The sequence below is a fragment of the Salvelinus fontinalis genome, chromosome 1, assembly GCF_029448725.1.
Source record: "Salvelinus fontinalis isolate EN_2023a chromosome 1, ASM2944872v1, whole genome shotgun sequence".
NCBI classification, from domain to species: domain Eukaryota; kingdom Metazoa; phylum Chordata; class Actinopteri; order Salmoniformes; family Salmonidae; genus Salvelinus; species Salvelinus fontinalis.
The window spans coordinates 43,236,085-43,250,627 of NC_074665.1; the positions used below are offsets into that span (position 1 = coordinate 43,236,085).

General features: G+C 42.8%; 1 protein-coding gene across 1 annotated transcript in view; it reads right to left on the minus strand.

The window, feature by feature from the left end:
* Positions 1–40: 40 nt before the first annotated feature.
* Positions 41–14,543, minus strand: part of LOC129854956 (LIM and SH3 domain protein 1-like) — a 36,861-nt gene continuing 22,358 nt past the window's right edge. Inside the window, exons 6-7 of the mRNA XM_055922165.1 lie at positions 2,131–2,222; positions 41–1,858 (exon numbers count right to left, since the gene is read on the minus strand). Of these exons, the coding sequence (XP_055778140.1) occupies positions 1,685–1,858; positions 2,131–2,222 (266 nt within the window). The 3' untranslated portion in view covers positions 41–1,684. The remainder of the gene's footprint in view (positions 1,859–2,130; positions 2,223–14,543) is intronic.

Here is a 14,543-nt window from a genome sequence, read left to right on the forward strand (position 1 = left end):
TAGCCGATTTAACTTGACAAAATGAAAACAGGCAAATAAGGTTGTTGTATTTTCTTTTTAATGTTGTTTAATAAAATTTTGCTGACTTAAAATATTGTTGGATGTGCTCTATTCAAAGCCTACTCTTTGGTTAGACTGGGTACCTCAACAATGCTAGCTACATAGGATGTGTTTAGACAGGCAGCCCAATTCTAATCAAAAGGCCAATTAGTGAAAAAAAGATTACAATCGGCTGCCTGTCTAAATGCAGCTATTGAAGTAGTCCCTCTTGACAGCTACACATTGGCTGGCACAAGATTTCAAAGAACGCTTGAAAGATTGGCTAGATTTGACATTGTTGCATTCAAGTCAAGTTCGCTTTTCTAAAGCAGAAGCAGAGACATTCTGGCACATAGGCTGCTTTATTCAGTTTTACTCCAATGAATTTTAATGCTTCATTGCAAAACTTAGATTAATATAAATCATACCTATTTAATTTTTCAAACTTATAAAACACCCATGAATCCCTGTGACTGGTACCATTTTTTTGAATTCTTCATTTCTGTCAAACCGTATCACACCACCAATTATTAAGTATTTTTCGTATGCACAGTGGTGATATTTTAAACGGCTCTTTTAGGACATCATTAGTTCTGTTCTTGAGTGCTTGTTTATTAATGTTCTATTTTATGTTTGGTGTGGACCCCAGGAAGAGTAGCTGCTGCTTTCACAACAGCTAATGGGGATCCTAATAAAATACCATTGATTGATAATTGTGCACACCTGTTTCTGCCTAGCCCAAACCAGGTGCTGCTGATTAGTGTAACTATTGTAATCAGTAGATACAGACCGGTAGGTATTCTAACAGGTACTTGTTAGCATACTGCATTTACTAACACGGAAGCCATCTAGGTCCTAAAATGTACAATTGTCAACTGTAAGCCGATCCTAAACTTTCCAACTTTATGCAACATTTCGGAATAATTAATACATTTTGGGGAATGACTTGCAAGTATGGCAGCCACCATTCAACTCTATTGTACACTGCCTAATAGATGCAAGCTTAATATGGTATGGCCTCACTGGGGTCGTTATGTCACTACAAATAAACCACGGGGAAGACCTAGACATTGAAAACAATTTAGGTGTAGTAGTATTAGGGCATTGAGCTGTCCGATAGTGGACTGTGTACTGAAAATGGCAGTGAGAAGCTTTATTAGCAAAATCAATTGACTTTTTAAAAACCATGAATAATAGACCATATGAGCAAAAACATGGTCAGAGACAATTTTCAAGTCTTAACGGCACTAGTTGTTTTCTTTTCTCTTTCTTCCCTCCTCCTCTCCCTCTCTTGGGCTGTGACTTGTTTCCCATATTTTTTCCCCCGCTTTTTTCATCTCCCCATTTCTCCTGGACTAAGTTCAGCAGTGGAATGAAACTCTGAACGTTGCAGATAGAAAAGTACAACCTAGAGAGGATACGAACCTTCAACCTGGGTTTTGTTCATTATGACATGCAACAGAAAGGGTTTTAAATGCTTTGCAAAGAAAAAGTCAATTGAGCGTTTCTTATTGGACACGTCCGGGCAGTCACACCTTCTTTCAATCCATTTTCTTCCGTTTGGTGCCTAATGAACACAACCCATGCTTACATTCCTGTCTGCAGTGTTCCGAATGTTTCAACCAATTGAACGAGGCCCAGGGTTTCAGAGGGGCTGGACGTAGTTAGCAGGTAGCATGCCCTGTTGCCCGGTGCGTTCGATGCGGCCGTACATCCATCCATCATCTATCTGTTGTACGTCTGCAATCAGGTCGCCCTCCTGGAGAGACACCTCGTCGGCGTCAGCAGCCGTGTAGCTGTACAGAGCCCGGTAGCGCTTCTGTAGACACATATGGGGACATACTGTATATCCATGCATGCACACCACACACATTCATCAAAATAGGGCTACAGAATTGTGTGGGTGTTACCTCTACAAACACGTGCACACACACACTACAGAGTTAAGCGGATCATATCACCACTACAAAAGAAAATCGTAAAAACGCTCCTACCATTGCTGCTCAGAGCACACAGAGAGGAAGACAAAGAACAGTGGACTATACTGTATGACATCATGCGGTGACGGTACTGCTCTGTGCTATTCCTTACCCCTCCACTAGGTGGTGGTACAGCAGCAGCAGAGGGAACAGACACAGTAGCCGGCTGGGAGCTGTAGGTCTGAGGGATGGCTGGCTGCGGATCTACAGACACAGAAGACAGGATCAGACATTGCACACTCCACATTCTTCTAAAGAGATTCAAGGAACAATGTATGACAATTACAATGATAACCTTTCGATTGATGAACATTACAGTGATAACCTTTTGATTGATTGACTGGCAAAATATAAAAAGATTAACTATTATACACAATAGTATACAGTAGCATCGAGATGAGAGGCAAAAATAACAGTTGATTTAGGGGATTTTTGTGTGTGGATATTTAACATAATTTGAGAGGGTAATTTGCTCATAAACTGATTTTAATATATGGTGTACTTTAATAAACAAGCTTTTTGTATCATATAAACCTCAAAATTATGAAGTCAAGGAGATTTCTTTGCTATGTAACAGGTTATAACATATCTTACAAACTTTTAGGGGGTAATTTGCAGACTTAAAATAACCCAAAATATGGTGTATTATAATTAAACCACCAGCTTTTTATCATATAAACCAACATGATAATTACATCAGCTAGTGAAATCAACTCTTGGCAGTTCTGAGCTATTGTGACATCACCACAGCACAACAATGTGAGCCACAATAGATGAGGTATTTTTGTTTGTGTATGAAGTATTTGGCAACAAGAATGAAAAAATTCACAATCATTTCAGTGATCTTGTTATCATTGCAATAGTAACATATATCTTTCATGTCAAAAATATAGGAAGTGTTCATCATGGTAAATACGTATTTTGCAAGGTTTTCCCAAAATTCGGACACAAATTTACATTCAAAGAACAAGTGAGACAGATTCTCACCTTTTTCACAGAATATGCAGATATCAATAGCCACAAATTTGGATATTATAGAATTACAATTTTTTTAGATTGAATTTAAATATTTAATTAAAACATTAGCCCGAGTGAACAATAACAAGAATAACATTTTCCTACATAATTATAATAAGATTTTTTCAGAGTGATTACAATTGCACTAGAATTTTTAATTTTTAAAATATTTTTGGTTTGTTCCAGTTTTTTCTCATTAATACCTGCGTTCTGTTTTGATGTCATGTTTTGATGTAAGAATGTAAATTGTTGATCTGTATTTTGAATAAAAAAAGAATCATAATAAAACAAAAACAATAGATGCGGTATAGGAGTAAATGCGCACAGTCAACAAATCTGATCTAACAAACATTTATACTTTTTCAGGTTTAGAAGAAGTAAATGCTAACTCCCGTTCATACAAAAGTTACACTTAAATCCAAACTGGTTCTCCAGCATATTAGTAAAATTCGCTCACCCTGTGTTAAAAAATAGCCTCACTCCCAATATTCAAATTACAACGTCTCACTGCCAGTTATTTGAAAATGAAATCATCTCCAAAATATTGCTCTATTTAAAACAACCCATAGAAAGCTGTTTCAATTTCTGTTTAATCCACCAGAAAAGACAAACAAATATTACAACAAATATTATGGTTAAACCCAAATATACTAATTTATTTATTTTTAAATATATATAAAAAAAAATAAAAAACGGTTAAATACATATCTTTGTTAATCGCTCAACACAAGAGGACTCCCTCAAATGTTTGGAGAAAATATTTACATTTTATTCAGCTTTGTTCAATAGTTTTCTTCATACTATGAAATAATGCCACAGAATTATAAACAAATCTTGTCTGCTAAATTAACTAGTGTAGCACACAGCCATTTGGCATTGTCACGACTTCCGCCGAAGTCGGCCCCTCCTTGTTCGGGCGGTGTTCGGCGGTCGACGTCACCGACCTTCTAGCCATCGCTGATCCATTTTTCATTTTCCATTGGTTTTGTCTTGTCTTACATCACACCTGGTTCCAATCTCATCAATTACATGTTGTGTATTTAACCCTCTGTTTCCCCTCATGTCCTTGTCGGTGATTATTTGTTTGTATGTGATGTGCAAGTTATGTTCTGGTGCGTGACAGATTTTGTACCCACTTTTATTATTTTGTATATTTTGGTTTTCAGAGTTTTGTGAGCACTTATTAAACGACTCCGTTTATACCAAGTTCGTTCTCCTGCGCCTGACTTCCCTGCCACCAGCACGCACCCATTACAGAATCACAGACCCGAACTATGGAGTCAGCAGGAGAAGGTACCCCAGCCATTGAGGTGGAGGAGCGCGTCCAGGAGCATGCAGTACTACTTCACCATCTTGGTACCGCCATGGATCGCATTGTCCGGACAATGGACCGCTGGGAGAGACAGGGAGTTCTTCCAGCGCCTCCACCAGCACAACCGGGGTCTCCCCTCAGTGCCCCTTTCCTGCCTGAACCCAGTGGGATCCGTCTCTCCTTGCCCCAGGTGTATGACGGGGGGGCTGCGAACTGCCAGGGGTTCTTAATACAATTAGACCTCTATCTGGCCACCGTTCAACCGGCTCCATCGGGTTGTGAGAGGGTGTCTGCCCTCGTCTCGTGCCTCACCAGGAGAGCCCTGGAGTGGGCCAACGCCGTGTGGAGAGAGGGAGATGCGGCGTTGAACCAGTTTGAGGAGTTCACCCGCCGTTTCCGGGCAGTCTTCGACCACCCGCCCGAGGGTAGAGCGGCGGGTGAGCGCCTCTACCATCTGAGGCAGGAGAAGAGGGGCGCCCAGGAGTTCGCCCTGGAGATTAGGACCCTGGCTGCCGGCGCGGGATGGAACAACAGCGCCCTGATCGACCATTACTGCTGCAGTCTGCGCGAGGACGTCCGTCGGGAGCTGGCCTGCAGAGACACCACCCTCACGTTGGACCAGCTGGTGGACCTGTCCATCCGGCTGGACAACCTGCTGGCAACTCGCGGACGTTCAGATCGGGGTCTGGGAGTTCCACCCTCCCGCACCCCCTTTCCGATACCCATGGAGCTGGGAGGGGCGGTGCGCAGGGAGACCGGAGGGGGTTCCCGCTCGTGCACCATCTGTGGCCACAGAGGTCACGCTGCCGGTCGGTGCCGGGTTGGTTCCTCTGGGAGTCGAGGCAGCAGGCAGGGCGCTCTGGCGTCACCCCAGGTGAGCCGACACCATTCTCACCCAGAGTCCTCTGTTGCACAGATGTTTGTATTTGTCAACTTCCCTGAGTTTCCCCCGCATTCCCAGCATAAGGCGCTAGTAGATTCAGGCGCTGCTGGGAATTTTATTGATAGTGCTTTAGCCCATAGGTTAGGGATCCCCATCGTTCCCGTGGATGTGCCCTTCCCCGTCCACGCCTTAGATAGTCGACCATTAGGGTCAGGGTTAATTAGGGAGGTCACCGCGCCTTTGGGCATGGTGACGCAGGGGGGTCATATGGAGAGAATTAGTCTCTTCCTTATTGACTCTCCTGCGTTTCCTGTGGTGCTGGGCCTGCCCTGGTTAGCTTGTCATAATCCCACTGTTTCTTGGCCACAGAGGGCTCTCACGGGGTGGTCGCGAGAGTGCTCAGGTAGGTGTTTAGGGGTTTCCGTTGGCGCTACTACGGTGGAGAGTCCAGACCAGGTCTCCACCGGGCGCATTCCCCCAGAATATGCCGATTTGGCTCTCGCCTTCTCCAAAAAGAAGGCGACTTAATTACCACCTCATCGACGGGGCGATTGTGTGATAGATCTCCTGGTAGACGCTGCACTTCCCAGGAGTCACGTGTATCCCCTCTCACAAACGGAGATGGAGGCTATGGAAACATATGTCTCCGAATCCCTGCGTCAGGGCTACATTCGGTCCTCCACTTCACCCGCCTCCTCGAGTTTCTTTTTTGTGAAGAAGAAGGAGGGAGGTCTGTGCCCGTGTATTGACTATCGGGGTCTGAATCAGATCACTGTGAGGTATAGTTACCCGCTACCGCTCATAGGCACAGCGATAGAGTCGATGCACGGGGAGCGCTTCTTCACCAAACTAGATCTCAGGAGCGCTTACAACCTGGTGCGTATCCGAGAGGGAGATGAGTGGAAGACGGCTTTCAGTACCATCTCTGATTACCTTTTCCAAAACCAAAAAGATTGTAGTTTCAGCTGTTTGAAGCTGGTGTACAAAACCGAGAAGTAAAAGGTGCAAAAATTAAACTTAAGCACAGAATGCACATAGAACAGACCTGGTTTAATTGAGAATGACATATCTATAACTCAATTTCGATGTGGATTTGGTCAGGTCACCCAAAAAGTTATATATTGCAGCTTTAAATAAACAGAAATTCTACCTCATGAGTCTTACGAACGTTCATGTGCACAATAAACATCGTACCAAGTCAGAGGGTAGCGCAACAAAAAGCACTTTATCATTTAAGTTTTCATGTACTGAATAAAAATCTAAATTTCTATGTGTTTCCATCGCATTTTCAACTCTACCGAGTTTTGTCACAAAACTGTTGCGTTGAATAGCAAATGTGCCTACTCTGGTCTAGGCACGTGTGCTCTAGCTAACAGCTTGCAGATACAGTACAAGTCGGCTGTGCTGCTAGGCTAGACTACATGATGTGATTATTATGGATTTTTTATTTTTTATTATGGATATTATGGATTTTTATTTGTCAAACGACAGTCAAGCATCGATCATCATGTCACCAGAAAAAGACCCTCAATTTTATTGGAAAGGAACATATGGATCACCCTGCACTTTCCCCACCCTGTGAAGTTCCTCATATCTTATTTAATCTGTTGCCTAATAAACTGCATGGTTTCCCGAGTCATAGTGGGAGGACCACACACCATAACATCGCTTGACTCCAAGTTTACTTCGATATGATGGTTGTTTTATCAATATTTGCACATAAAGGCATTTCCACCACCATTTCAAAAAAGAAAACAAAAAATATCCCACTATGTCGTAGGAACAAATGATCTTTCGGCATTTATAAAATTGTACCGAAACGACCTCTTTTCATCACACCTGTCGTGATAATAAGGTATGACTTTACTCGCATTAAAATTGTGGATGGAAACATAGTTATTGTTGCAATAAACGGTCAGGTAAAGTCAGACTCGAGTCCAAGTCATGTGACTCCAGTCCAAGAATAGTATTAAAAATGACAGATATCACATGACATCGAGGTAACTGTTCACGTGTTTCCTCCATTGTGACTTTGAATCTGGTTCAGGAGAAGAAGAGGTAGAGGCTAGGAGTTTTTGGATGGATGACGAGGAGGAGACCTGGCTGACAACTGTGGCACATTTTGGGAGCATGGAGCGGCCAGAGATACTGTTGCTAGACGAGTAAATTTGGTTAGGAACAGAAGATGGGTTTTGGAGAAAGGCCATCGGTGCGTGTTCTGCAAGCAGTACAGCGGATGAAGGCGCGGAATGAGCTCGGTGAAAGGATAGACGTGGTTATGGACAGTAAGGAAGAAGGAGAAGAGCAGTGGGAAGATGTGTGTTGAGGAAAAAAGACGGCAAGTACAAAGCGTATTATGCTGTCTCTGATTTCTCAACGAGAATGAGGATGAACTACCTGTGGTGCAGGTGTGGTGAATACCTCAGAGTCCGTGCCTCCCCCCGATGGTCATGCAAAGGATCATTCGGGTCCAGCGGGAGTGAAATTTTTTGAAAAAGTGGATCCCTGCGTTTTGTCTGAGGCTGGGTAGAAAATAAGTTGGGTACTGTTAAATTGGTGAAGGTAGCTCAATGTAGACTTGTGAGAATTTTCTGTGTTTCTTCTGACCAGAGGGAGCGGGCCCTTCACATCACGTGACTAGGGACAAGAGCTGTGACTTGCAATTGGGAGCAAGGCGCCTTTGAAAGGAGTGATTGTTGGGGTGACGTTACGTGTTGAGGTGGAGCAAATTGAAAATTCCCTATGTCTGTGATGCCCGCAGACCCGGAGGCGAGCTTGGTGAAACTGAGAGACACTGTCTGTCATTTTGAGTTTTGAAGCAGTCTTTACCTGATAAAGTGATGTTAGGATATGTCAGTTGTGAAAGCTTTTGTGCCGAACCCACACGGTGTTTCAGATGCCAAGCTTTTGGTCATGTTGCAGCAGTGTGTAGGAGGGAGATTCCGAGAGAGAAGTGTGCTGGAGGGCATGGGATAAATGAATGTGTTGTATCGGTGGAAAAAACTGTATGTGTCAATTGTGTGTGTACTCATGTTGCTGGGGATCACAAGTCCCCGGTGCAAGAGAGACAGGTTGAGGTTGCCAGGGTCAGACTAGAACAGAAGGTGTTGTATGCTGAGGCAGTGAAGAGAGTAGAGGATGGTGGGTAGTAGGCCTAGGCCAATACAGAGTGATATGAATTTGTGCTTCAGTAAGGTTGGCTTCTTAGCATTCATTCATTGCCATGGTTATCAACTGTACTGTAGAAGTAGAGTGTAAATCACAGAAAATAGATGTTGTGGTAGCAGCTGCAGAGAAGTACTTGGGTGTGCGGAGTTATACTGCTGAAGAGTTACAAAGTGTGCTGAACGAAAGAGTCCTATCCTGGTGTAGGATCAATTACGGTCAAAGTGGTGGAATGGGGGTGGAGATTTTGTATTTTTATGAAATAGTGGTATATACAGTGTTGTGTTCGAGACCGATTCAAGACCAAGACTGGAGCGAAAAGAGTCAAGAGTCAAAGCCAAGACCGAAAGGGGGGCAAGACCGAGTCAAGACTGAGACCGGGAGGGGGACGAGAGGTACGAGACCGAGTCAAGACCGAGACCTGAAAAATGCGAGTCCAATTCAAGACCATGAGTGTAATTTTGTCAAATCGTCCCCAAAACAAGAGTTCAAATAGAGCCAGTCTAAAAAAAAAAATACTAACCCAAAAACAGTGGGGAACAATGAGGGCCTTCTACGCTTTAACAGAAAAGCTAAGGATTTATAAAATAATACAAACAATTATTTATATTATTCTTTTCAATCATGTTCTGATTTAATCTCTTCAGTTTTTGTTTGAAAGGAAAGGGTTAACACTGAAGAGAAAAAAATATCTATTCAGGATTCTTCTTTGGTGGACTCTGAGGAGATACATCTAGCTAGCTAAGTCAGCCACTGGCGAGGGCTAGGCCATCAGAAGCTTGATAGAAGGCCTCTGCCATTCAACTGTATTAGGGCAAAATGTTGGAGTGACAGTGGAATCAACCAATTACATTGACTTGTAATAGGTGGAACCGTTTTTACAAAAATGTATGGAAACCTTTGGCTTCTTGAAGGCCAACAGGTCACTGTGCAATAGCGAGCCTTAGTTTTCCCAAGGTCTCGCTAGCTAGCTTTTTATGATGTTGTGGCTTATTTGTTAGCTTCTCCCTTTTCAAGAATAACTTTCAACAAGAGGTAGTGGAACTGTGTTTTTTATTGCTGTTTGCGTGCTGGTAGCCATCTCTTTGAAAATAACTTATGTGTGTGACACGTTGTTGCATTTCAACTTTAGATCACTGGTTACTTTGTGTGCTAAACCTGAAAAAGTGTTTTGCACTGGGAAGGAACAGTTGTACATTTCGACTGGGAAATGCGTAACCTAATGGATGTGTTTTTTTATTCTTATGATTGGGACCTACTGGCTTTTTATGTCAGAGTGAATGGACTGCTGTCTTTCCATCGACCCTATGCAGTGGTGTAGTGGTGCCTGTAGAAGTGGGTCCTGTGTGAAGGAAAGATCCCCTGTGTGGAAAATCATGTTTTCCCATCGATTTTTCAGATTTTCACTTTCAACATCACATTTTCAAAAATGTTATGCTGTAAGTCCACAACAATGCTTAAACCACATCAGCAGACCATTTGAGGTCTGGGAAAAATCCACAAAAATATATTTATGGAGGGTGTAGTTGCCCTTTAATTCAATTGACCAAAGCAAATGCCCTCCCCATTGATAGAAATCAGCATTATATCATTCTATCAGGTAGGCCTACATTGCAGTCAACATTTAATTGGGATGTTTTTGGGGGAAAGCCTTGAGAAATGTTCATGCAAACAGCCGCATGATGACTGAATTGCACGTCGCAAATTAGTCCAACATTTTTTGATACCTGGTTTGCATACCCATTGTTGCCGTAGTTAGCAATTACTGGTAGATATAAGTTGAAAGTCTTTTCCTACCTACCGGCTACCGATGTCATTCTTCTGTGAGATGCTCCATCTCGTACGAAAAAAGATTGCAGTCAGAGTGCAGTATAACTGCAGTACAACTGTAGTTAGAATGCAGTATAAATGCAGCAAGCTGCAAATGCTGCATCCAAAATAACACCGTTTTTTTTACTGCAGTAATTTTGCAGTGTTAACTGCAGTTACAGTGCAGTATAATTGTAGTTCAACTTCAGTACACTGCAGTTATTCTGCAATCACTGCACCCAAAATACCACAGTCGACTGCAGTTATTGCAGTTTCAAAACTGCAATCAGCCAACTCTAACCTGAAAGAGTGTGATATCTGCGGCTGGCGCTTTCATCCCAACCGCCTGGAGAAACACAGCCCGAAATGTGCCAAGGTCGCCTCCAAGAGCAAAAGACGGGGGTTCTACGACTCCGGCACACACCGGTACAAGGGCACCAACATGGATGGCTTCATCAAGCAATCTATTGATTCATGATTCATGTAATGCAGTGTCGCTGTCCTCGAAGGCTCCCCTGTCCAAGACAGTTTATAACTCGACCCCTATTAGAGAAACCACTTATTTTCACTTCAATTAAACACCTATTGAAGAAATATGAATCTGAATTGTTTGGATTTATCAGTGTATTTAAAAGAAAATATACAGTACCTGTCAAAAGCTTGGACACACCCACTCATTCAAGTTTTTTATTTTTATTTTTTTAAACTATTTTCTACATGGTAGAATAATAGTCAAGACCTCAAAACTATGAAATAACACATATAGGATCATGTAGTAACCAAAAAAGTGTTAAATAAATGGATTTTATATTTGAGATTCTTGGCTACCACGCTGTGAACAGCATGAAGCGAATCCGTGCACATGCGCAGATACGGTGTTTGACCGTGTGAAAGTGAAGTATGGCATCTCGCTCATCTGAATATCTCTGGTGCTGCTCATGGCAGCGTCATTTTGCTGAGTCTACATTTAAACGGTCTTTTTCTATAACCATTCGGGTTTTCTCACACAGGTTTGAATGGGAGATGGCTACAGGTAGTCTTTCATTGGATATTTCGCAAAGAGAACATTAGTTGTAAATACATATTTTTTTTTGCAATTGATGTACAATCATTAATAGCAGTTCATTTAACTTGACAAGATGAAATAACGTTGTTGTATTTTATCTTCTTTTAATGTTGATTAATAAAATGTTGCTGTTTAAAATGTAGAAATTATTAAAACGTTACACTTTTATTGTTGTGTTGCATGTACTGTATTCAAAGCCTACTCTTTCGGTAGACTGGGTACCTGACTGGTTCTACATTCAACAATGCTAGCTACATAGGCTGCGTTTAGACGGAAAGCCCAATTCTGATATTTTTTCCGGTAATTGGTCTTTTGACCAATCACATAAGATCTTTTCACATCAGTTATTTTTTAGAGCTGATCTGATCGGTCAAAAAATACCAATTAGTGAAACAAAGATCAGAATTGGGCTGCCTGTCTAAATGCAGTCATTGTAGTCCCTCTTGCCAGCTTAATGTTGGCTGGCTCAAGAGCGTAAAGAAAGCTTTCAAGATTGGCTTGATTTGACAGTGTTTCATTAACGACGAGTTAGCTTTCTAAAGCAGAAGCAGAGACATTCTGGCACATAGGCTGCTTTGAGTATATTAAGAAAAACAATGATGACACCAGGACACAAATTCTGAAATATTCAGTGTTTTACTCAACATAATGAATTGCAATGCTTCATAGCAACATTTTGAATGGAACATTATACAGCACATTCGTAAAGTATTCAGACCCTTTCCCTTTTCCCACATTTTGTTACGTTACAGCCTTATTCTAAAATGGAGTAAATAAAAAAATGTCGTCATCAATCTACACACAACACCCCATATTGAAAAAGCAAAAACAGGTTTTTAGCAATTTTTGATCATTTAAAAAAAATATGAAACAGAAATACCTTATGTAATTGAGCTCAGGTGCATCCTGTTTCCATTGATCATCCTTGATAAATCATCAAATCACATTTTATTGGTCACAAACACATGGTTAGCAGATGTTACTGCGACTGTAGCAAAACACTTCTAGTTCCAATAGTGCAGCAATCTAACAATTCCACATCAACTACCTAATACACACACATCTAAGTAAAGGAATGGGATAAGAATATATACATATAAATATAAATATATGGATCAGCAATGACAGAGCAGCATAAGCAAAATACAGTATATACATATGAGATGAGTGATGCAAGATATGTAAACATTTATTGAAGTGGCATTATTAAAGTAACTAGTGATCCATTTATTAAAGTGGCCAATGATTTCAAGTCTGTATGTATGCAGCAGTCTCTCTGTGTTAGTGATGGCTGTTTAACAGTCTGAAGACCTTGAGATAGAAGTTGTTTTTCAGTCACTCCGTCCCAGCTTTGATGCACCTGTACTGACCTCGCCTACTGGATGGTAGCGGTGTGAATAGGCAGTGGCTTGGGTGGTTGTTGTCCTTGATGATCTTTTTGGCCTTCCTGTGGCATTGGGTGTTGTAGGTGTCCTGAAGGGCAGGTAGTTTGCCCCCGGTGATGCATTGTGGAGACCACACCACCCTCTGGAAAGCCCTGTGGTTGTGGGCAGTGCAGTTGCTGTACCGGGCGGTGATACAGCTCGACGGGATGCTCTCAATTGTGCATCTGTAAAAGTTTATGAGGGTTTTAGGTGACAAGCCAAATTTCTTCAGCCTCCTGAGGTCTGCTGTTTCCTGAAGTCCACAATTGTCTCCTTTGCTTTGTTGACGTTGAGTGAGAGGTTGTTTTCCTGATGCCACACTTCGAGTGTCCTCAGCTCCTCCCTGTAGGCTGTCTTGTCGTTGTTGGTAATCAAGCCTACTACTGTTGTGTCGTCTACAAACTTGATGATTGAGTTGGAGGCGTGCATGGCCACGCAGTCATGGGTGAACAGGGAGTACAGGAGGGGGCTGAGCACGCACCCTTGTGGGGCCCTAGTGTTGAGGATCAGCGAAGTGGAGATGTTGTTTCCTACCTTCACCACCTGGGGGCGGCCCGTCAGGAAGTCCAGGACCCAATTGCACAGGGCGGGGTTGAGACCCAGGGCCTCAAGCTTAATGATGAGCTTGGAGGGTACTATGGTGTTGAATGCTGAGCTATAGACAATGAGCAGCATTCTTACATAGGTATTCTTCTTGTCCAGATGGGATAGGGCAGTGTGCAGTGTGCATCGTCTGTGGACCTATTGGGGCGGCATGTGAATTGAAGTGGGTCTAGGGTGACAGGTAAGGTGGAGGTGATATGATCCTTGACTAGTCTCTCAAAGCACTTCATGATGACAGAAGTGAATGCAATGGGGCGATAATCACTTAGTTCAGTTACCTTTGCATTCTTGGGTACAGGAACAATGGTGGCCATCTTGAAGCATGTGGTGACAGCAGACTGGTATAGGGAGAGATTGAATATGTTCGTAAACACACCAGCCAGCTGGTCTGCGCATGCTCTGAAGACGTGGCTAGGGATGCCGTCTGGGCTGACAGCCTTGCGAGGGTTAACACGTTTAAATGTCTTACTCACGTCGGCCACGGAAAAGGAGAGCCCACAGTCCTTGGTAGCTGGCCATGTCGGTGGCACTGTATTATCCTCAAAGCGGGCAAAGTGTGTTTCTACAACTTGATTGGAGTCAACCTGTTGTAAATTCAATTGATTGCAAATGACACCTGTCTATATAAGGTCCCACAGTTGACAGTGCATGTCAGAGCAAAAACCAAGCCATGAGGTCAAAGGAATTATCCGTAGAGCTCTGACACAGAATTGTGTCGAGGCACAGATATTTTTTTTTATTTTTTTTTTAACCTTTATTTAACTAGGCAAGTCAGTTAAGAACAAATTCTTATTTTCAATGACGGCCTAGGAACAGTGGGTTAACTGCCTGTTTAGGGGCAGAACGACAGATTTGTACCTTGTCAGCTCGGGGATTTGAACTTGCAACCTTCCGGTTACTAGTCCAACGCTCTAACCACTAGGCTACCCTGGTAGGGTAGGGTAGGGTACCAAACCATTTCTGCAGCATTGAAGGTCCCCAAGAACACAGTGGCCTCCATCATTCTTAAATGAAAAAAGTTTGGAACCACCAAGACTCTTCCTAGAGCTGGCCGCCCGGCCAAACTGAGCAATCGGGGGAGAAGGGCCTTGGTCAGGGAGGTGACCAAGAACCCGATGGTCACTCTGACAGAGCTCCAGAGTCTCTATGTGGAGATGGGAGAACCTTTCAGAAGGACAACCATCTCTGCAGCATTCCACCAATCAGGCCTTTATGGTAGAGCGGCCAGACTGAAGCCACTCCTCAG